The sequence below is a fragment of the Puma concolor genome, chromosome C1 (genome assembly GCF_028749965.1).
Source record: "Puma concolor isolate L17-30 chromosome C1, mPumCon1.1.hap2, whole genome shotgun sequence".
Classification (NCBI taxonomy): domain Eukaryota; kingdom Metazoa; phylum Chordata; class Mammalia; order Carnivora; family Felidae; genus Puma; species Puma concolor.
In genome coordinates this window covers 155,701,631-155,723,580 of record NC_141674.1, presented here as the reverse complement: position 1 = coordinate 155,723,580, position 21,950 = coordinate 155,701,631, and the positions used below count along the sequence as shown (strand labels likewise).

The following is a 21,950-nucleotide window of genomic DNA, read 5'->3' as shown; positions in this document are numbered from 1 at the left end:
TGAAAAGATGTTCCATATCATATGTCATCAGGGAAATACAAATTAAAACAAGATACTATTAACACCCATTAGATAGCCAAAATCCAAAACACTGACAACACCAAATGCTGGAGAGAAAGTGGAGCCAGAGGAATTCTCATTCATTGCTGATGGGAATGCAAAATGGTATAGGAACTTCAATGAGTTTGGTGGGTTCCTATAAAAAACTAAACCTACTCTCACCATGACTTAGCAATTGCACTTCTTGGTATTTACCCAAAGAGATGAAAACTTATGGTCCAAGTAAAATTCTGCACATGAATGTTTCTAGAAGCTTTATTCATAATTGCCAAAATTCAGAAGCAACCAAGATGTCCTTAAGTAGGTGAATGAATAAAGTGTGATAAATCTAGACAATGAAATATTCTTTAGTGCTATGAAGAAATGAGTTATCAAGCCACAAAACGACATGGAGAAAACTTGAATGCATATTATTAAGTGAAAGAAGCCAATCTGAGAAGTAAGTCTACATACTATATGATTCCAACTATATGACATTCTTTTTTTTAATGTTTATTTAGTTTTAAGACACACAGAGAGAGTGCAAGTTGGGGAAGGAACAGAGGATTTGAAGCAGGTTCTGTGCTGACAGAAGAGAGCTGGATGTGGGGCTTGAACTCACAAATTGTGAAATCATGACCTAAGCCAAAGTCAGACATTTAACCGACTGAGCCACCCAGGCACCCCAAGACATTCTTTTTTTTAATGTCTATTTATTTATTTTTTGAGAGAGGTTGACAGAACCCAAGCAGGGGAGAGGCAGAGATGGAGGGAGAGAGAAACCCCGAACAGGCCCTGTAATGATACTGCAGGGTTCGAACCCACAAGTGAGATCATGACCTAAGCCGAAACCAAGAATCAGGTTCTCAACTGAATGGGCCACCCAGGTGCCCCTAACTATAAGACATTCTGAAAAGGGCAAAACTATGGAGACAGTAAAAAAAAAAAATTAGTGGTTGCCAGGGGCTGGGAAGGAAGGATAAATAGAACACAAAATATTTTTTAGGATAGTAAAAATATTCTGTATGACACTATAATGATGGAAACATGTCATTATACATTTGTCCAAACCCACAGAATATAAAACACGAAGAATGAAATCTAATGTAAACTATGAACTTTGAGTGATTATAATGTGTTAGTGTAGGTTCATCAGTTATAATAAATGTATCACTCTGGGAGGGGATATAAATAATGGAGGAGGCTATGCACATGTCGGGGCAGGGAATATATGTGAAATTTCTATACTTTCTTCTCAGCTTTGTTGTGAATCTAAAAAGAACTGCTCTAAAAAATAGTCCTTTTGAAAATGTTGGACAAAACATTTCAAAATATTTGAACAAACACTTCACAAATGTATAGGTGTGAATATGCACAAGGAAAGTTGTTAAATATTATTATTCATTATGGGCATGAAAATTAAAAACTGCAATGACAATTAGAATGGCTGAAATAAAATAACAACTGACAATACCAAATGCTGGTGAAAGTGTGGAAAAGTGTGAATGCTCATACATTATAGGTGGGAATGCAAGATGGTAAAAGCCATTCTGGAAAACAGCTTTACAGTGTCTTAGAAAGTTAAACTTATACTTAACACATGATACACAATTTCATTAGGGCATTTACCCATGATAAATGAAAACAGTTTTTCACAAAAATTTCTACTGGGATGCTTATTGCAGCTTTATTCAGAACACCAAGAACTAAACAACCTAAGTGTCCTTCATTGAGTGATTGGATAAACAGACTGTGGTACATACAGACAATGGAATACTACTTAGCAATAATGAGGAGCAAACTATTGACACACATAAGAGCATCAATGAATTACAGATGCATTATGCTCAATGCAAAAGGCCAGATGTGAAAGACTACATTCTCTATGTTTCTATTGATTTTATATTCTGGAAAAGGCAAAACTACAGTGACACAGAGCAGGTCAGTTGCCAGGGACTGGAGGAGGTAGGGGGGAGCTGACAAGGGGCAGCTCAAGGGAATTTGGGAAGTGATGGAACTGTTCTGTGTCTTGATTGTGGTAAAGGTTACACAGCTCTGTGCAACTGTCAAGCTCGTGAAACTATAACCGAGAAGAGTGAATGTTACTGTTTATAAATATAAAAATGAATAAATGACTTCTCACTTTTTATTTTTTGCATTATTTATGCAAATGGTCAATATTATTAAAATATAGAGTTGTTAGATATCACTGAGAAAATATAAACTTCATTAGGATGATTGGAAAGCTCTTGTGGGAACTTTTTACAGAAAAAAACTTGTACTGACCTCTTTCCTGAACCAAAGTCACATAAATTCTTGAAAGCTATTGAATTTATTCAATGTTAAATGATGTTTTAAGTGTTGAAAATATTTAAAGTAATTTAAAATACTTTAAAATAATATTTTATTTTAATTTTTTTAATGTTTGTTTATTTTTGAGAGAGAACGCAAGCATGTGCGTTCATGTGCATGAATGGAGGAGGGACAAGGAGAGGGTGAAAGAGGATCCGAAAGGCTCTGTCTGCACTGAGAGCGGACAGACTGATGTGGGACTCGAACTCCCAAACAGTGAGATCACCACCCGAGCCTAAGTAAGACGCTTAACTGACTGAGCTACCCAGGGACCCCTAAATAATATTTTAAATATTTTAAATCCTTATCTACAATTTACCTAATATTGTATGTATAGATCACACCATAGTTTTCCCCATATAGTTAAAACATTGTGCTAGTATCTTCTATTCAGTAAGCCATTGTCTGTCTCTGCTTCATTCCACCTCTCCTATTTGAAATGCCTTCTCTAGCAGACACTAATTCATTATGTATACTTGGGAGCATTAATAGTCTTTCATTGGGGAACCTCCCAACTGACTTTTCTTTGTTGCATTTTATGATTGCATGTATAAATTGACGGGTTTTAGACTTTCTATTCCATTCCATTGCTCTGATGATTGGTTTTTGTGTGTGTCCTTGTTAGGCATTGATATCCTTTATCCTATAGGATATACGTATGTGTGTAATATGTAATTCTGTCGCTTAATCAAGTAAAGGTTGTAGTCATTGCCATTGTAATTAAAGTCATAAGAGTGATTTGATCAGGGACAGCAGGGAGGACAGATGAACAATAAGGTGAGCACTGTCATTTGAGCACAAGTAAAATGTCAAGAACTTTTATGGGTGTGTTATTTACCCTCTACATTGTTTATTGTTTTTAATTACCTGATTTCATTCATTTATATTACCTATGGCCACCTATCAGTATTTGAGTTTGTGATTCACTTTGTGATTCACCTTGTGAAGGAACAGAGGAAGGAGAACCTGCCTTTACAAAAGGGTCTACAAGGTGTGAGGCAAACCAAGAGGGAGGGGTGTTACAACAGCCCAAGGAGTGGAAGAAGAAAAATGAAGTTAACAGTGTCAAATACCCCTGGGAGAGCCAGTCAAGATATGGGCTGCCGGGTCATCTGTGCCTTTACAGAGAGCATGCTCTGTTAAATGGGGTTAGAAATCAGATCGCACTGTGCTGAGGAGTGACTGGATCTTAGAAATTGGAGATAATGAATGTAGACTGCTGTATGGAGACTTTGAATGGGTTGGGGAGGAGAGAAATTGGATAGTAGGGCTGGTGAAATCTGGTGAAGAGAGATCAGTTTGCTTTTGTTTGCTGATTAACTTTTTTTTGGATAGAAGTTTGAAGAATGTATACAGGTTGAAAGAAAAGAGCGAACAAAGAAGAAAAAATTGAAGATAAAGTACAAAAAGGAAATAACTAATGGCCAAAGCATCAGTGATAGGGAATAAAATCAAACACAGGCTGTGCCTTGAATAGGAAGGATTCCTGATCCTTTAAGAATGGAGGAAAGAAAGAATGTTGATACATGTAGCTGTTTGATGCTGGAGGGAATGGCAAGGATGCACAAGTAGTTTCCACACAATGACTTCAATTTTCTTGTTAAAATAGCAGGTGCACCAAGAATGAAGGGGAGAGATTGTATGGCCTGAGTGGGGCGATAAACTTTTGAAATAGTGTCTGACCATGGTCATAGGGAAAGGATTAGTGGATGCTATTGAGGAACTAACTCAGATTAGAAAACCATAAATCTGCAGAGTGGGTCATTTGCTCCTGTAGTACTCATGTGCCTGGGTATAAGGGAGGGTTCACTATACTTCGGATTCAAGGCTGCAGGTACCATGTAAGAAAGGACAGGCTGTAGAAATGTAGAGAGTAAGCTGCTGGTGTCCAAGCTCAATTTCAAGCAAGACTTGGTGAATATGGAAAGATCCAAGTCTGACTGAATTCAAAGAAAAAGAAGTGAAAAGAAAAGAGTTTATTTATAACCTTACTCCTGACTTAATGTTGTTTTTACTTTATTTTTTCCTTTCCCTAATTTTTTATTTGTTTTACATTCAATCATTATTTCATAAGACACATTTTAGATACAAAGCCAGGTCTAAGCAAATAAAAGGAAACTAAAAACACTCCGATGGTCAGAGGTGAGTCTCACTTTAATACGAGAAGCTGGAATTCAAAGTGTCTCCATTGAGCTTTAATTGAGAACAAGATGTTGAAGATGGTTAGGAGGCTTTGTGGTTGATACGGAGTGGTTATCTATTGAGATTGTGGAGGTTAGGGTTTGATAAGTAGTTCTCATCTTGGGATAATTTTGTACCAAGGGGACACTAGGCAATGTCTAGAGACAGTTCTGGTTTTTCCAAAGCGGGGTGTGTGTGTGTGTGTGTGTGTGTGTGTGTGTGTGTAATACTCCGGATGTCTAGTGCCAGGGATGCTACTGAACATTTTATAATGCATGAAATAGCACCCACAGCAAAGAATTATCTGATCCAACTGTTAGTATTGCTGAGGCTGAGAAACCTGGGATAGTTAAACTACTTGTAAGAATGATGGAAGAATGAGAATGGTAGTAGATATCTGGAGAACCATTGAAAAAAGGTGGAGAAGGAGGACCCACCCAGGGCATGGGCATGCCAGATGATGGGAGATTCAAAGATGTACATTTGTGGGTGGTAGTTTGTGAGAAAATGGAGGAGTCAGTCCATGGGGAACTCGATTTGGGGTACAAATTTGTAAAGGATTCCTGGCTTAAACTCTTGTAAAGCAAATACAGGGAGAATGAAAGCAAGGGATTTTTATAAGAAAGCATATGCTATTTTCCACTTGCTTTTGAAGTCGCATTTCAGTTACCCTTAAATAAAAGACTTTATAGCTCTTTCCTTTGAAGTTTCCAGATAAACACAATGAAGATTAATACTGGTTTGAAGGAATAGATCTCTGACATGGGGACGTTACGTGAGAAGTCCTTGTTTTCTCCATAATCTTCCATGGTTCTTGCATTTCTCATGTTTTCTTTTCTTTTGGTTTTCCCAAAACAGATAATACCAGTTACCTCTTCAGGTCAAACTCATAGAGCTGACTGTCTCTTCTGTCTACACCACATGTAAGACGTACTCTCTGTTTTGGTTTAATTAAAATGGACCTTCTAAACAATTGTGACCTTCACTACATCATTTCTTTAGTACTACACTACTGAACATTTATTTCCTTTACATGATACACCATTTACAATCCCTGCCTTTTGGAATACTGAAGGAGTTGGAATATTTGATAGGTTCTGAGACCTCCTAATCCATTGTTTATTTGGATGGCTAGATATTCTTTTCACACTGACTTAACAACACTGAAAAAGAATTGATTTAACTTCTTTTTCTGCATATCAAATTGGCTAAACCTTTCAATTCTGTACAGGAAAGTCAATACTGAATGGCTTTTAAGATAATATCAATTTATGTGATGCATTCACCTATAGTTCAGATGGATTGCAAACAGGTCATCTGGGCCATACACACTTCCAGACTCCTGTGCTCTGCACTTAATATTTCATAATGTTTCATAGAAAATTCCAAACAGATTACCATCAAATGAAAGTTGATGGCTCACTTGTTGAAGATCACAAATAGACTAATTTATTTTAATTTCCAAACCTCATATATCTTCTAATAAATCAGACGTACAAAGGAAGACATGTGTCTTTTAAAAAATTAGTACTACGTGGGGCGCCTGGGTGCCTCAGTCAGTTAAGTGTCTGATTTCAGCTCTGGTCATGATCTCATGGTCCGTGAGTTCAAGCCCCGCTCGGGGCTCTGTGCTGACAGCTCGGAGCCTGGAGCCTGCTTCAGATTCTGTGTCTCCCTCTCTCTCTGCCCCTCCCCTGTTCATGCTCTGTCTCTGTCTCAAAAATAAATAAACATTAAAAAAATTTTAAAACAAATAAAAATAAATAAAAATATGCTATACATTCAGAAAAAAAATTAAAAGATTAAAAATTAGTACTACAGGAATGAGAAGGTATTTAAATAACTCCCCTCCATCTTCAGTCTCAGTACTTAGAGTTCTCCTAAAATGATAATAAGACTAATGATAGAAGAACAAAGACAACGATATAGAACTTTCTAGCACCATGTGTCATCTATGTGTATTATCATAGAGATCTGTAACTACTTTAGGTTCATAATATTTATTCAATTCAAAAAAGGGATTAACGTTCTCCCCTACACAGATGAACAGTTACAGCTTTTAGCACTTTAGTAAGTGATTGGACTAATCCACATTCAATTGCATGCTTCTTGCAAACATTTTGACAACGTTTTATGTACAAGCAGTAAGTATATTATCATTTTAAAAATATATCTTCTCTTTCTGGTGAAATTAAGGAAGACACATACTAGTTATTTTACATATATCAACAACATTTACCTTAACAAATGATTTAGAAAACTTACCAGCAGGTGTTATAGTTCATCATATTCGTTTTTAATTGGCACTATTTGGGCAAAGGTAGTATCTATCTCTCTTGTTTATGCAGTACTAAGTCATTAGGCTTATTTAAAAATGCCACCCCTCTAGGGGCGCCTGGGTGGCTCAGTCGGTTGGGCATCTGACTTCGGCTCAGGTCACAATCTTGCAGCTTGTGAGTTCGTGCCCCGTGACAGGCTCTGTTGCTGGCAGCTCAGAGCCTGGAGCCTGCTTCTGATTCTGTCTCCCTATCTCTCTGCTCTTCCCCTATTCACTCTCTCTCTCAGAAATTAATAAACATTAAAAAAATTTTTTTAAATGCCACCCCTCTATATTCTACATTCTTTTTCCTGTTTTCTTTTTCTCCATAGCACTCGGACCATCTAACATAATATATAATTAACTTTGGTTTTTATTGCTTATATGTTATTACCCTCTAGAATGTAATTTCCACTATGGTGAGAATATTGGTGTGTTTTATTCATTGCTGTTCCTCCCATGCACATCGTAGACACTTGATACATACTTGCTGAGGAGCGCCTGGGTAGCTGTTGGTTAAGTGTACAACTCTTGATTTTGGCTCCGGTCATGATCTCATGATTGACAAGATGGAGCCCCGTGTAGGGCTCTGTGGGGACAGCGCAGAGCCTGCTTAGGATTTTCTCTCTCTGCCCCTCCCCCGCGTATGCACACTCCTGCACTCTCAAAATAAATAAACTTTTTTTTTAACATTTATTTATTTTTGAGAGACACAGAGGGGCAGAGTATGAGCATGGGAGGGGCAGAGAGAGAGGGAGACACAGAATTCAAAGCAGGCTGCAGGCTCCGAGCTGTCAGCACAGAGCCTGAGGCGGGCCTGAACTCACAAACCGTGAGACCATGACCTGAGCCGAAGTCAGGCGCTCAACTGACTGAGCCACCCAGGTGCCCCTCAAAATAAATAAAGTTTAAAAAAAATACTTACTTGTTGAATGGTTGTGGTTGTTACATAAATCAATCTAACGGCAAATCTAATGGCACCATTAAGAAGGAGATTATCTTCACTGACTTTTCAAAAAACAATTTTACTATTTTTAATTACTTGATTTGCTTTAATTTCTTCACATATCACCTTTTTAAAAGCTTTTCATGAGAAGCACAGTACTGTGCAATTCTATTTCAAGCAGTCTGGACTCCCACACCACTGCAAATTCTTTACTCATCTAGCTACTATTTGCATATGGATCCCTCAGAGGTTTATAGCATTCAATCCTTTTCTAACCGACATGCCTTTCTGGGTCATTGGGGAAATGATTTAGCTCTCTGGTGAGCTTAATAAAGAAGTCAAATGTACTGGAATAAATAAAAAACTACCAAGTAGGCAATGCTCACCTTTGTTCATTTCATAGGTGTTTGCATGACTACTTTCTACAACATTAAATTTGCAGTTGTGGCAAAAAAGTGACTTCTGTCTTAAAATTGCATATTACTTGTGTTGTACTTGAAGAGATACTTTAACAAAAGGTCAGTTGGGTGTGGGTTGTAATAGAGCAACAACACTTCCATTGGTATAAACTCTCGCCATGCTAGACCAATAAAAGCCATAATGTGAAAATATGAATAAACCCCCAAATAATTCTCAGTGCACTTTAGGATTCATTACATGGTCTTTTAAATCTGGCTTGTCTTTTTACGTACCTACTGCTTGCGTTAATAATAAAATTAATTTCTGAGTAACATATTGGTCGGGCACTTCTTGAAAACAGGAACCACATCTTATCTTGAAACAACCAAAGCACTTAGCCCATTGCCTTGCATGTGGTAAGTCCTAAATGAATTTTGAATGAATATATCCTTGGATGGGTGAGGAAAAGATGTAGAAGTTGAAGACAAGACTGACCAAGGAAATCAAAATAAAAGATCATCAATACTTCTTCATTTTAAATTATGAATATTTGATATTGGGTCTTACCAAATAAAGAAGGCAGAAATCATCTACTTTCTCAAGCTATCCCATGAGAATAAACTATTTCAACCTACATTGTAATTCAAACTTCTAAATGAAGATTTTTACATTAGTTTATTATTATAATAACCTGTTTTTTTTTTCTTTTCCAGACATAGGACTCTAAACAACATAGAAAAAGTCCTCAACTATCTTTCTGCTCATTCATATGAACTGTCATTTTATTGAGCCCATATTTTCCAACAAAAGGATAATATGTTTCACTGTACTTTGGGAAAGTCAGGGAATGAGATTCAAAGAATTGTAGCAGGATTGATGATTAGCTATCTTTCTAAACTATTTGTATATATGCATACATGTTGCAACCAAAGATACAAAATAAATGAAAAGTTTGCAAAGTAGGTGTGCATGCTTTATCAAATCAGAAATAAAATTTTATAAGGATGCCTAGGGGCACGTGGGTGGCTCAGTCGGTTAAGCGTCTGACTTCCGCTCAGGTAATGATCTCGCAGTTTGTGAGTTCGAGCCCTGAGTCTGGCTCTGTGCTTACAGCTCGGAGCCTGGAGCCTGCTTCGGATTCTGTGTCTCCCCATCTCTCTGTCTCTCCCATGCTCATGCTCTGTCTCTCTCTGTCTCTCAATAATAAACATTAAAAAAATTTATAAGGATGCCTATATTTTTATGTTAATAGTGCTACCCTTTATAAAAGCGAAGCAAATTTTAATAACCAATGATTTTCTACTGAAACAATATTTTCTTTTAACCATCCCCAATTGAACTAAACAATATACTTCTGGTATAAATGATTTTTTTTTTAATTTTGAAGAGATCTTGTTAAAATATGTATTTTAAGTAAACATGTGTCCTTATTATCCAATTACACATTAGCAACAACTTGCAACAGTTACAGTTATATTTCAGATCTGTAAAAGCATGTAAAAAATAATGTAGGAACTGCTAACCTTGAGATCTCATGAACTCCAGTATCTTCCTGAAGACTCTATGCTTCTGAAAACATCATTTCAGTCAGTTGATATCTCCTTATTTTTTCCTTAAAAAAGAAAACATGTCTCAATATGTCACATAAGGTTATATTTTCAAAGAACAAAGCTAACTACATGGTATAAATATAATGTGACACAGGAAAATCAATAGGAATCGTGGAATATAAACAAGGCATTAAATACAGAACTAAATGATCAGACTGTATATAATTTAGCAGAAAGAATATCCATCCTAGAAGAAGAAATTAGCAAATTTCTAATCAATGAACACATATTACTATGGGAATGAAGTTAAGGAAATTCCATCTTATTAATCAGCATTACACTAGATTTTAATAACTTTCCAGTCTCCAGGAGTTTCATTATCTTAAAGACAAACAAAAATCCAGAAAAAACAACCAAAATGTCATAGCTAAATCATTGATAACAATCAGGATAAATATTTATGTTTTTTGATTTGCTTAAAGGAAACTATTTAATTATAAAATTATATCAAACATTAATATGTCCTGGTTTTAAGATACCTTACTTAGGCTTTTAAGAAAAATCTTGTTTTTAAAATTACAGTGCCATAAATTAAAATGATTAGTGCAATAATTTTAAAAGGTGATGACATCCTCACAACAATTATATCCTTGAATTTTCTCAAACTAAAATGTATATAATCACTTTCTCTAAGGAATTAATGAAATTTCCATTCTTTTTTATTTGTCATATACAAATATAAAAGTTTTCCTTAGAGATGAGATAGAGAAATTTGTGAAGTGTGGTTAATGTATTATTTCCACAGTAGCCAGAAGTGAACACAGACCATAACCAATAATAATACGTAGTATAGAAAACCTGTAAATGGGTTACTTGAATGAAGAAATAGCCTGAGTAAAGAACATAGGCTGTTTTGTTCATACAAGCTTAAAACATCAAAATCTTTAAGGAAAAAAAAATGCCTTAGGAACATTGTACATCTGGAAGCCTCTTTCTACCTTTAAACATTATGTATATTTATACAGAAATGCATGGATACATGGATTTAGAACAGACTAGAGTATCTGTGGTACTCATAAGTTTTATCAAACTATGGTTAGAATTACAGAGCTAACTAGAGGGGCACCTGGGTGGCTCAGTCAGTTGAGCATCTGACTCTTGATTTCAACTCAGGTCACAATCTCACAGTTCATGAGATGGAGCTCCACATCAGGCTCTTGAGCTGTCAGCAAGGAGGTTGCTTGGGATTCTCTCTCCTGCTCTCTCTGCCCCTCCCCCATTCATTTGCTCACACTGTCTCTCTCACAATAAACATTTACAAAAAAAAAAGGAAGAATTATAGAGCACATTAGAAGTTATTGAGTCACTTTGGTTAGCAGAAGAATTTGAGAAATTTTGGAAAGATTGATTCAAAATTCAATTTTAAGTATAATTTTAAGTATCTGTTGAGAACATTATACCCTCAAATGATGACATACTAAAGACCACTGAAACAATTATTTCTATCACCTGTTGCACTCATTTTGAGGTATATTTCAGAATATAACTTCTTCTGTTTTCTCTGTTAATGATAAATACATATCCTAAGATTGCAGGTCAAGCAAATATACTAACAGATCTCTACCTGCTTATAATCTGTCCAACGAATTAAAACTTTAAAAATTATTTGCAATTAAAACAAAATACTAAAAATAAATAGATGCTGAGTTGACTATGTCTATAAATGTCATTCATAATCTCAACTCAAATTTTCTGGTTAATGAAGATGAATTCATATTATTTAAATGTCATTTTTAACTATTAAGGTATGGTTTAAAATTTTATCCTAAAAATAAAAAGTGTTTGTTGTTATAAAAAAAAAAGTAAGGAAATTGCTCTCTAGTTCAGTCTCCCTATTTTATACATACAAAAATTGATTGCTATATATTTGATATGCAGCTAAATTTGTAGGAAGAGATTAAGTATTTTGGGGCCACTGATTGTTAAAATTGAAATTGAAAACATAACTGTCTTTTATAACCAAATAAATAAAAGACTTTTCATAGGCATTTAAGTAGTCTATTGAAAAAAACAAAAGTATCTAAATTTACATACCTATAATTACCCTGTAATTTAGACAGAGGCCAAAGGACCCTTGGTAATGGAAAAAAGGAACCCAAACTCTGACCTGTTTGAAAATCAAGTATATAAACATATATTTGATGGACAGGATTGACCCTAACTGAGACCAGTCAAGCCCTGGGAGGAGTCCATCACAAAGCAAGAATAATTCTAGAAGAGAAAGTCATATTCAAAGCAAAGTTCCAAGATTGGGCACCTGAGGATCAGTGTGCTACTTCTGGGTACAATGTGCAGTAGTTGATGCTGGAAACCATTTCAACCTAGCACCCTATTTCTGGAGATTTGACCTGGGGACATGGGCTGTGTGAGACTGTGTAAGGAAATGTGTGTGCACTTATGTGAGAGAGAATTTAAAGAGTTGTGCTAAGATCTGTGGATCAATAGCACTCACTCTGAGACCCAGTCAACTTTGTAAAGAAAAAATATCTAGGTAATATATCTCAGGAAGATCTAGGGGCTCTTATTCTTCCTCTGCAAGCCCCTCTGGGCACATCAGTGCTGGTCTACACAAGATTTGTGGGCACTGCCATTTTCCAGGATTCCAGGAATTCTGTGTCTATGAAGTAATCATGACCTGAGTTGGATACTCCTAGCATAGCCTGTTATTATACCAGTACTTGAATGGGATCCCAGTTCTATGGGTGACCTGAGCTATGACAAGTGATACCTGGGACTGATTTGTGGACAAAAAGAACCATCCCAGACACTAAGAAAAATATTCAAGGTGAGTGAAATTTATGGAAGACTAGGAACATGTATACTACTGGAAATGCAACATTATTTGCCGTCATCAATTCTTTGTGGCATTCATCTGAAGAACCCCAGTTTATGATTTTAATTACAATAAAAAATAACAGTGGCATAAATCTATGTTATCATTTAGAATTGTGCACCTAACATTTATGGTTCATATCTGGTGTTTTCTAATATCTGAGGTTCAATTAAGAAATGCCCTGAGAAATACAAATCAAAACCACAATGAGATACCACCTCAAACCTGTCAGAATGGCTAAAATTAACAACTCAGGAAGCAAGAGATGTTCATGAGGATGTGGAGAAAGGGGAGCCCTTTTGCACTGTTGATGGGAATGTAAACTGTTGCAGCCACTCTGGAAAACAGTATGTAGGTTCCTCAAAAAATTAAAAATTAAATTACCCTATGACCCAGCAATTGTGTATTAGAAATTTATCCAAAGGATACAAAAATGCTGATTTGAAGGGGCACATGCACCCTAATGTTTATAGCAGCACTATCAACAACAGCCAAATTATGGAAAGAACCTAAATGTCCATCAACTGATGAATGGATTAAGAAGATGTAGTATATATGGGGCAGCTGGATGGCTCAATCAGTTGCGCATCTGATTTAGGCTCAAGTCATAATCTCATGGCTGGTGTTTGAGCCCTGTGTCAGGCTCGAGCCCCATGTAGGGCTCTGTGCTGACAGCTCAGAGCCTGAACCCTGCTTCAGATTCTGTGTCTCCCTCTCTCTCTCTGCCCCTACCTTGCTCACGCTCTGTCTCTCTCTCTCTAAAAAATAAATAAACATTTAAAAATATATAAAAAAAAGGGCACCTGGGTGGCTCAGTTGATTGAGCGACCGACTTCGGCTCAGGTCATGATCTCACAGTTTGTGAGTTCAAGCCCTGCATCGGGCTCTGTGCTGATAGCTCAGAGCCTGGAGCCTGCTTCGGATTCTGTGTCTCCCCCTCTCTCTGCCCCTCCCCCACTCATGCTCTGTGTGTATGTGTGTGTCTCTCTCTCAATAATAAATAAATGTTAAAAAAATCTTTTTAAATCAAAAAGATAAAAATATATTTAAAAAAGGAGACGTCAGGGGCGCCTGGGTGGCTCAGTCAGTTGAGCGTCTGACTTCGGCTCAGGTCATGATCTCACAGTCTGTGAGTTCGAGCCCCACGTCGGGGTCTGTGCTGACAGCTCAGAGCCTGGAGCCTGTTTCAGATTCTGTGTCTCCCTCTCTCTGACCCTCCCCCGTTCATGCTCTATCTCTCTCTGTCTCAAAAATAAATAAATATTAAAAAAAAAAGGAGACGTCATATATATGTGTGTGTGCGTGTGCGTGTGTGTGTGTGTGTGTGTGTGTGTAATACTACTCGGTGATAAAAAATAATAAAATCTTACCACTTGCCAACACTGTGGATGGAACTAGAGGGTATTGTGCTAAGCAAAGTCAGTCAGTCAGAGAAAGACAGATATGATATGATTTCATGCATATGTGCAATTTGAGAAACTCAACAGATGAACATAGGGGAAGGGAAGGAAAAACAAGACAAAAACAGAGAGGGAGGCAAACCATAACAGACTCTTAAATACAGAGAACAAACTGAGGGTTGCTGGAGGGGAGGCGGGTGGAGGATCCATTAAATGGGTGATGGGTATTAAGGAGGGCACTTTTCAGGATGAGCACTGAGTGTCATATGTGAGATGAATCACTGGATTCTACTCTTGAAGCCAAGACTACACTGTAGGCTACCTAACTTGAATTTAAATTAAGAAGAAAAAAAAAAGAAATTCTCTGAAACCCAGTTTTTCACTTTTAGAAATTCCTACAGTATTGCAGAGCTAGAGGGAATGATGAATATCACCTCTCCTTGTTTCAAGTTCCTTGGCTTCCTGGTTGCCTATGGACATTACTGCAAACCACCCTCCAAATCCTAGCGGCCAATTGGAGTGGCAAGGGTCAAGGCACTCTCCCATGTTTGCCAACATTTTCTCTAAAGGGCATCATTGGTAGGTCAGAGGCACAAAGCTCTTGTTGACATGTTTTAGTCAATAGTCATGCTAGATTTCACTGAGGTTACTGAAGGTCACATCGCAGTGGTAGCCTTGACCGAGCTATAAGATCAGCTTGTGTTATTTTTAATGGGTGATTCATTGATTAACTATAAGGAAATATAACTTAAGACACTCTTATCTTGTTCCTGTGCTAAAAAAAAAAAAAAAAAAAAAAAAACAACCTAGTATCTCTTGCATGCGATGAGCACTGAGTGTCATATGTAAGTGATGAATCACTAAATTCTACTCCTGAAACTAATATTACATTATATGTCACTGACTAAAATTTAAATTAGAACTTGAAATATTAAAAAAATCTTTTGCAGATGCTGAGTTTTTGAGAATAAAGTTGTTCCTCTCAGAATCACAGAATTTGAGACTCCCAAGCCAGTCATTTCTGCATGTCTGGAAGCCTGGCTCATTTCAGTTTCAGAATGTCAAAAGGAAATGTCCATTTGTGAACACAAGTAAAGAAATGTGAATTTGCTGTTCACTGTTTCTAAGGTGATAAAAATACTTATAAGTTCAGTGCAATAGTTTAATTGCATTTGCAACTGCATCTTAAAATATGGTATTGCATAATTAATACGCCCTCATCCAGTAAAGCATCATTCTCTCTGAAGGACAGCTCCCTGACAGGAACAAAGGACGTAGGGCAAAAGCATCTAGCAGGAAAGACCAATCCACCATGTAAAGTTTGATGCTATTTTTCTAAAAGAAAAAAAAAAACACACTGACAGTCATATTGATTCTATTTAGGCTTATTTCTTAAGTATCAATATCACTCTAATTTTGTACCTTCACACACACTTAAGTGCAGTTATCAAAATATATGCAGTATCTACTCACTTACTAAACAACAAAGAATGAATTTCCATGTTTTCCTAACATGTGTTGAACTGTAATAAAGTAGTATCACATGACCAAAAAAGAACGATGATAGCACTTATTCATTCTATTTCAGTAAAGTGGACAAGAGTTATCAAAACAAATTAAATCAGTTCTAATGAGGCTATTTATGTATCAGGTATTCACCATGGGATTCTTCCACTCAATCAGCTGTGCTCAAAGGTTTACAAACAATTGTCTAAAATTGCTCAGATAGATCTCTAACACATGGCAAAAGACATAACTATAATTGTGGGAAATTTGCAAGAATTACAAGAAAATCTAGGTGAAAATTCAGGGAAAAATTTTAAAACCTAAAGAGGTATATAATATTCTAAAAAAAATTTAAATTAATGAGATTGACCAAAAAAGTGGTACAAAGTACAAACTTGATTAGAGCGAGTAAAAGGGATTAAAAAGGTGTTTCAGGCTCTAGGATCACAAGGGTACTTAGGATCAGTGGGTCACAGGGAAGCCTTAAAGAACCTTTATAACAAGGTATGGTATATGTACTCACCTCCAAGACTTTTCTCTCTTTCTACAAATCAGCATGAAAAAAAAATCACTTGGTTAAATTCAGCTCTCTTCCTACTACGACTCTACCCTTGTAGCTGAACAGATAATCATGACTAGAGAAAATGTAGGATGTTGAATCACTGGCATATCTATTGATATATGACCACAGACTTCAAGTGGTCCTCAGTAACACCTGACATTCTTTATCACATTCCCCTTATTAATTCACCCTTTACCCCTATGACACCACTAACAAAAGCACCTTTGCTTCTTTGTAACTCTCCAACGTTTCTTTCCATCTCCTCTCTCTCAGTTTATGGTAACAGCTTCTGAGAAAATTGGAAGAACAGTGATTCAATTTCCTCTTTTTTAAAAAACGTTTTTATTTATTTTTGAGAGAAAGAGCACACACACACAAACGGGGAAGGGGCAGAGAGAGAGGGGAATAGAGGATCCAAAGCAGGCTCTGAGCTGACAGCAGCAAGCCTGACACAGGGCTTGAACTCAGGAACCGTGAGATTAGGACCTGAGCCAAAGTCAGACGCTCAACTGACTGAGGCATGCAAGTGCCCCTCAATTTCCTCTCTTATCCATATCTTGTATACCTTTGATATTTGTACCCATATAGTCAGTCTTCGATGCTGTCATAATGGAGAAACTTCTTTCTCCCACCTAAGATAAATCCCTTCTCTTAGATTCCATTTCCTCTCACTCAGTTTTAGGTCTTTGCTACTTGAATTATTTCCTCTTGCTCCTGCACCACTATTCCTCCTCACCCCCCATTTTACTGAGTTATCCCCATCTGTCTGCAAATATGTTGCAATGTCTCCAAACTTAAAAATCCCTTTTATTCAACACAGTACTGGAAGTCCTAGCCACAGCAATCAGAAAACAAAAAGAAATAAGAAGGCATCCAAATTGGCAAGGAAGAAGTAAAACTTTCACTATTTGCAAATGACATGATACTGTATATAGGAAACCCAAAAGACTCTACCAAAAAACTACTAGAACTGATAAATGAATTAAATAAAGTTGTAGGATAAAAAAACAATGTACAGAAATCTGTTCCATTTCTATCTACTAATAATGAAGCAGCAGGAAGAGAAATAAGGAAACAATCTCAGGGTGCCTGGGTGGCTCAGTTGATTAAGTGTCCCACTTTGGCTCAGGTCATGATCTTGTGGGTAATGGGTTTGAGCCCCGCATCAAGCTCTGTGCTGACAGCTCAGAGCCTGGAGCCTGCTTCAGGATTCTGTGTCTCCCTAATTCTCTGCTGCTCCCCCTCTCACGTTCTGTCTCTCTCTGCCTCTAAAAAAAAAAATAAATGTTAAAAAAAATCTCATTTACAGTTGCATCAAAAATAAAATACCTAGGAATAAACATAACCAAAGAAAAGAAAGGCCCATACTCTGAAAACTATAAAACACTGATGAAAAGGGGCTCCTGGGTGGCTCAGTCACTTAAGCCTCTGACTTTGGCTCAGGTCATGATCTCACAGTTTATGAATTCGAGCCCCACATTGGGCTCTGCGCTGACAGCTCAGAGTTCAGAGCCTGGAGCCTGCTTCAGATTCTGTGTCTCCCTCTCTCTCTCTACCCTTCCCCCACTTGCTCGCACTCTGTCTCTCTCTCTCTCTCTCTCTCAAAAACAAATAAACATTAAAAAAAAGTAATAATAAAACACTGATGAAAGAAATTGAAGACAACACAAAGAAATGGAAAGACATTCCATGCTCATGGGTTGGGAGAACAAATATTGTTAAAATGTCTATACTACCCAAAGCAATCTACAGATATAATGCAATCCCTATCAAAATACCAACAGCAGTTTTCACAGAACTAGAACAAAAAATCCTAAAATTTATATGGAAACACAAAGGACCCAAAATAGCCAAAGCAATCTTGGAAAAGAAAACAAAATTGGAGACATCACAATTCCAGACTTCAAGTTATATTACAAAGCTGTAGTAATCAAAACAGTATGGTACTGGCACAAAAAATAGACACATAGATCAAAGGAACAGAATACAAAACCCAGAAATAAACTCACAATTATATGGTCATTTAATCTTCAACAAAGGAGGAGAGAATATACAATGGAAAAAAGACAGACTCTTCAACAAATGGTGCTGGGAAAACTGGACAGCTACATGCAAAAGAAGGAAACTGGGCCACTTTTTTAAACTATACACACAAATAAGCTCAAAGTGTATTAAAGACATAAATGTGAGACCTGAAACCATAAAAATCCTAGAATAGAGCACAGGCAGTACTTTCTCTGACATCAGCCATAGCACCATTTTTCTAGATACAAGGCAAGGGAAATAAAAGCAAAAATAAACTATTGGGAGTACATCAAAATAAAATGCTCTGCACATCAAAGGAAGCAATCAAGAAAACTAAAAGGCAACCTACCAAATGGGAGAAGATACTTGCAAATGACATATTCAAAAAAGGGTTAATACCCAAAGTATATAAAAAATGGATACAACTCAATACCCACCCTCCCCCAAAACAACCCACGTAAAAATGAGTAGAAGACATGAACAGACATTTCTTCAAAGAAGACATACAGATGGCCAACAGACACAGGGAAAGATGTTCAATATCATTCATCATCAGGGAAATGCAAATGAAAACCACAATTAGATATCATCTCATGCCTATCAGAATGGCTACAGTCAAAAACACAAGAAACAACATGTGTTGGTGAGGATGTGGAGAAAAAGAAACCCTCATGAAGTGGTAGGAATGAAAAGTGGTATAGCCACTGTGAAAAATAATATGGAGTTTCCTCAAAAAGTTAAAAAGAGAACTACTCTACAATCCAGTAATCCCACTGCAGGGTATTTACCTCTCAAAATACAAAAACAGTAGTTTGAAAGGATACATGCACCCCTGTGTTTATAACAGCATTACTTACAATAGCCAAATTAATGAAGCAGCCCAAGTGTCCATCAATAGATGAATGGATAAAGAAGATGTGGTATATATACACAACAGAATATTATTCAACCATAGGAAGGAATGAAATCTTGCCATATGCAGCAACATGGATGGAGTTAGAGAGTATTATGCCAAGTGAAGTAAGTCAGTCAGAAAAAGACAAATACCATATGTCTCACTCAGATGTGGAATTTATGAAACAAAACAAATGAGCAAAAGAAAAGAGAGAGAGAGAGAAACCAAGAAATAGACTCCCTCTCTCTCTCTCGTTTTTTTTTTTTTTTTTTTTTTTTTTCTTAAGTAGGCTTCACACCCAGCACAGAGCTCAAAGCAGGCTTTGAACTCATGACCCTGAGATCAAGGCCGGAGCTGAGATCAAGAGTTGGACACTCAACCAACTAAGCCACCCTGGCACCCCAATAGACTCTTAATTGTATAGAACAGATGGTTACCAGAGGAGAAGTGGTTGGGGAGATGGGTGAAATAGGTGATGATGATTAAAGAGTACATTTATTATGATAAGTACTGAATAATGTATAGCGTTGTTGAATCACTATATTGTACATCTGAAACTGATATAGCAGTGTATGTTAACTATACTGGAATTAAAATTAAAAATTTAATTAAAAAATCCCTTTACATCAGTTCTCTATCTCATCACCTTATTTCTCAACTCCATTTCTAAACTTAAAAAACTTGTTTTTCTTTTTTTAATTTGAGAGAGAGAGAGGGAGAGCAAGAGCAGGGGAGAGGGGGAGAAAGAAAGAGAGAGAGAGAGAGAGAGAGAGAGAGAGAGAATCTCAAGCAAGCTCCATGCTTAGTGTGGAGCTGGACACGGGTCTCAATCCCACAACCGTGGGATCATAACCTGAACTGAAATCAAGAGTTGGACACTCATGCATCTCTCTCTGCCCCTCCTTTGCTCATGCTCTGTCTCTCTCTTTCTCTCAAAAATAAATAAGCATTAAAAAACTTTTTAATTAAAAAAAAAAAAAAGATTTGGATACTCAACTGAGCAACCCAGGCAGCCCTCTCAACTCCATTTTTTAATCAATTAATTAATTATTTATTTATTTATAATTTTTTTAAAGTTCATTTATTTTGAGGAAGTGTGTGCGCACACATGCACAAGCAGGAGAGGGACAGAGAGAGGAAGAGATAGACTCCTAAGCAGGCTCCATGATCCATGCAGAGCCTGACATGGGGCTTGAACTCAGAGCCAAGAGATCATGACCTGGGCTGAGAGCAAGAGTCGGCTGCTTAACTGACTGAGCCACACAGGCGCCCCTCAACTCCATTTTATAGCACCTTCTCCAGAGAGGGTATTCTCCATTCCTCAGATGCTATTCTATATTGAACTCCTCCAAATTAGGCTTTGTTTTTATAACTCCACTGAAATAGTACTTATCAAGGTCAGCAGTGAACTTGGATATTGCCAAACAAAATGGTAAATTTTCTCTCAAAAGAGTTTGACTTAAATAATCACTTTCCCTTTTTTTTTTTACTTGGCTTCTAGGATACCATACACGAAGTAGGCTTGTCTTCTACCTCATTTGCTGTCCGTTCTTCTTTTTTTAAATGTTTTTCTATTTTTGAGAGAGAGAGGTAGAGAGAGGATCCAAAACAGGCTCTGTGCTGATATCAGACAATCCAATATGGGGCTCGAACCCACAAACTGCAAGATCATGACCTGAGCCAAAGTTAGATGCTTAACCAACTGAGCCACCCAGGTACCCCAACTTGGTGCCCTTTCTTAACCTCCTTGCTTAATTTCTTCCATTCTTTCTGAGATTTAAATCCTTTAGTAGACTAAGGTCTGAGACTTCTTCGCTGAGTCTTTCTTACAAAAACAGCCCTCTTCTCTGGGCTGTACATTCTTATATCTACTGTCTATTCCACAGCTCCACTTGAATGGCTAATACGCTTTTGAAAGTTAACATGTTAGTATAATAGTAATAATAATAAAATGAAAGAAAGGAAGGAAGGAAGGAAGCAAGGAAGGAAGGAAGGAAAAAAGAAAGGAGGAAGAAAGGGAGGGACAGAGGGAGGGAGAAAGAGACGGAGAAGAAGAAAGAAAACAGACTCCAGGCTTCCTCCTCCTACTCTAGTCTTTCCTGTTCCAGTAAATGGCATCAGTGTTTGCCCAATAACTCATATGAAAACCATAGCTCCTTAAGAAATGGCTGATTCTAGGGGCACCTGGGTGGCTCAGTCAGTTAAGCATCCAACTCTTGGTTTTGTCTCAGGTCATGATCTCTTGGTTCGTGACACTGAGCCCTGTGTCCAGCTCTGCGCTGACAGTGTGGAGCCAGCTTGGGATTCTCTTTGTCTCTCTCTGCTCCTCCCCTGCTAGCACTCTTTCTCTCTCTCTCTCTCTCTCTCTCTCTCTCTCAAAACAAACAAACATCTTTTAAAAAGGAGCCTAACATTAAAAAAAAAAAAAGAAAGAAAGAAATGGCTGACTCTAGGATCAGGGCAGGGTAAACACAAAATGAACCTGAAGCATTTCATAGTGATGGAAAGCAAGGAGGGGAAAGAAAAAGATAGGCATAGGACATTAGAATCAACTTGAAAGAACTCTCAATGGAATAATTTAAGCAAAAAAAATTAATTACAGTATTAGACTATAACCCAAAGAATAAAATGAATATCAGTCTACACAGATACAAACAAATGACTGCATCAGTAAGTAACTAGGGTAGAAGAAACAAATCTTTCTTACAAATATTCCAGAAAAGATATGTAGATACTTCTCCCCTTCGGGAAGTAGAGCTCGATCACCAATCCCACCTTATGTGTGAACTGTATTTAGTAATACCACAGTTATGTAAGATGCTAACACTGGGGGAAGCTGACCAAAGGGTTTATGGGAACTAATTCTGTGCTATTATTACAACTTT

General features: G+C 37.1%; 1 protein-coding gene across 1 annotated transcript in view; it reads right to left on the bottom strand.

Annotated features, from left to right (window-relative positions):
- CSRNP3 (cysteine and serine rich nuclear protein 3) overlaps positions 1 to 21,950 on the bottom strand; it is a 212,944-nt gene that overhangs the window by 154,620 nt on the left and 36,374 nt on the right. The window contains exon 3 of the mRNA XM_086718798.1: positions 9,758 to 9,846. Coding sequence (XP_086574924.1) covers positions 9,758 to 9,770 — 13 coding nt within the window. The 5' untranslated portion in view covers positions 9,771 to 9,846. The remainder of the gene's footprint in view (positions 1 to 9,757; positions 9,847 to 21,950) is intronic.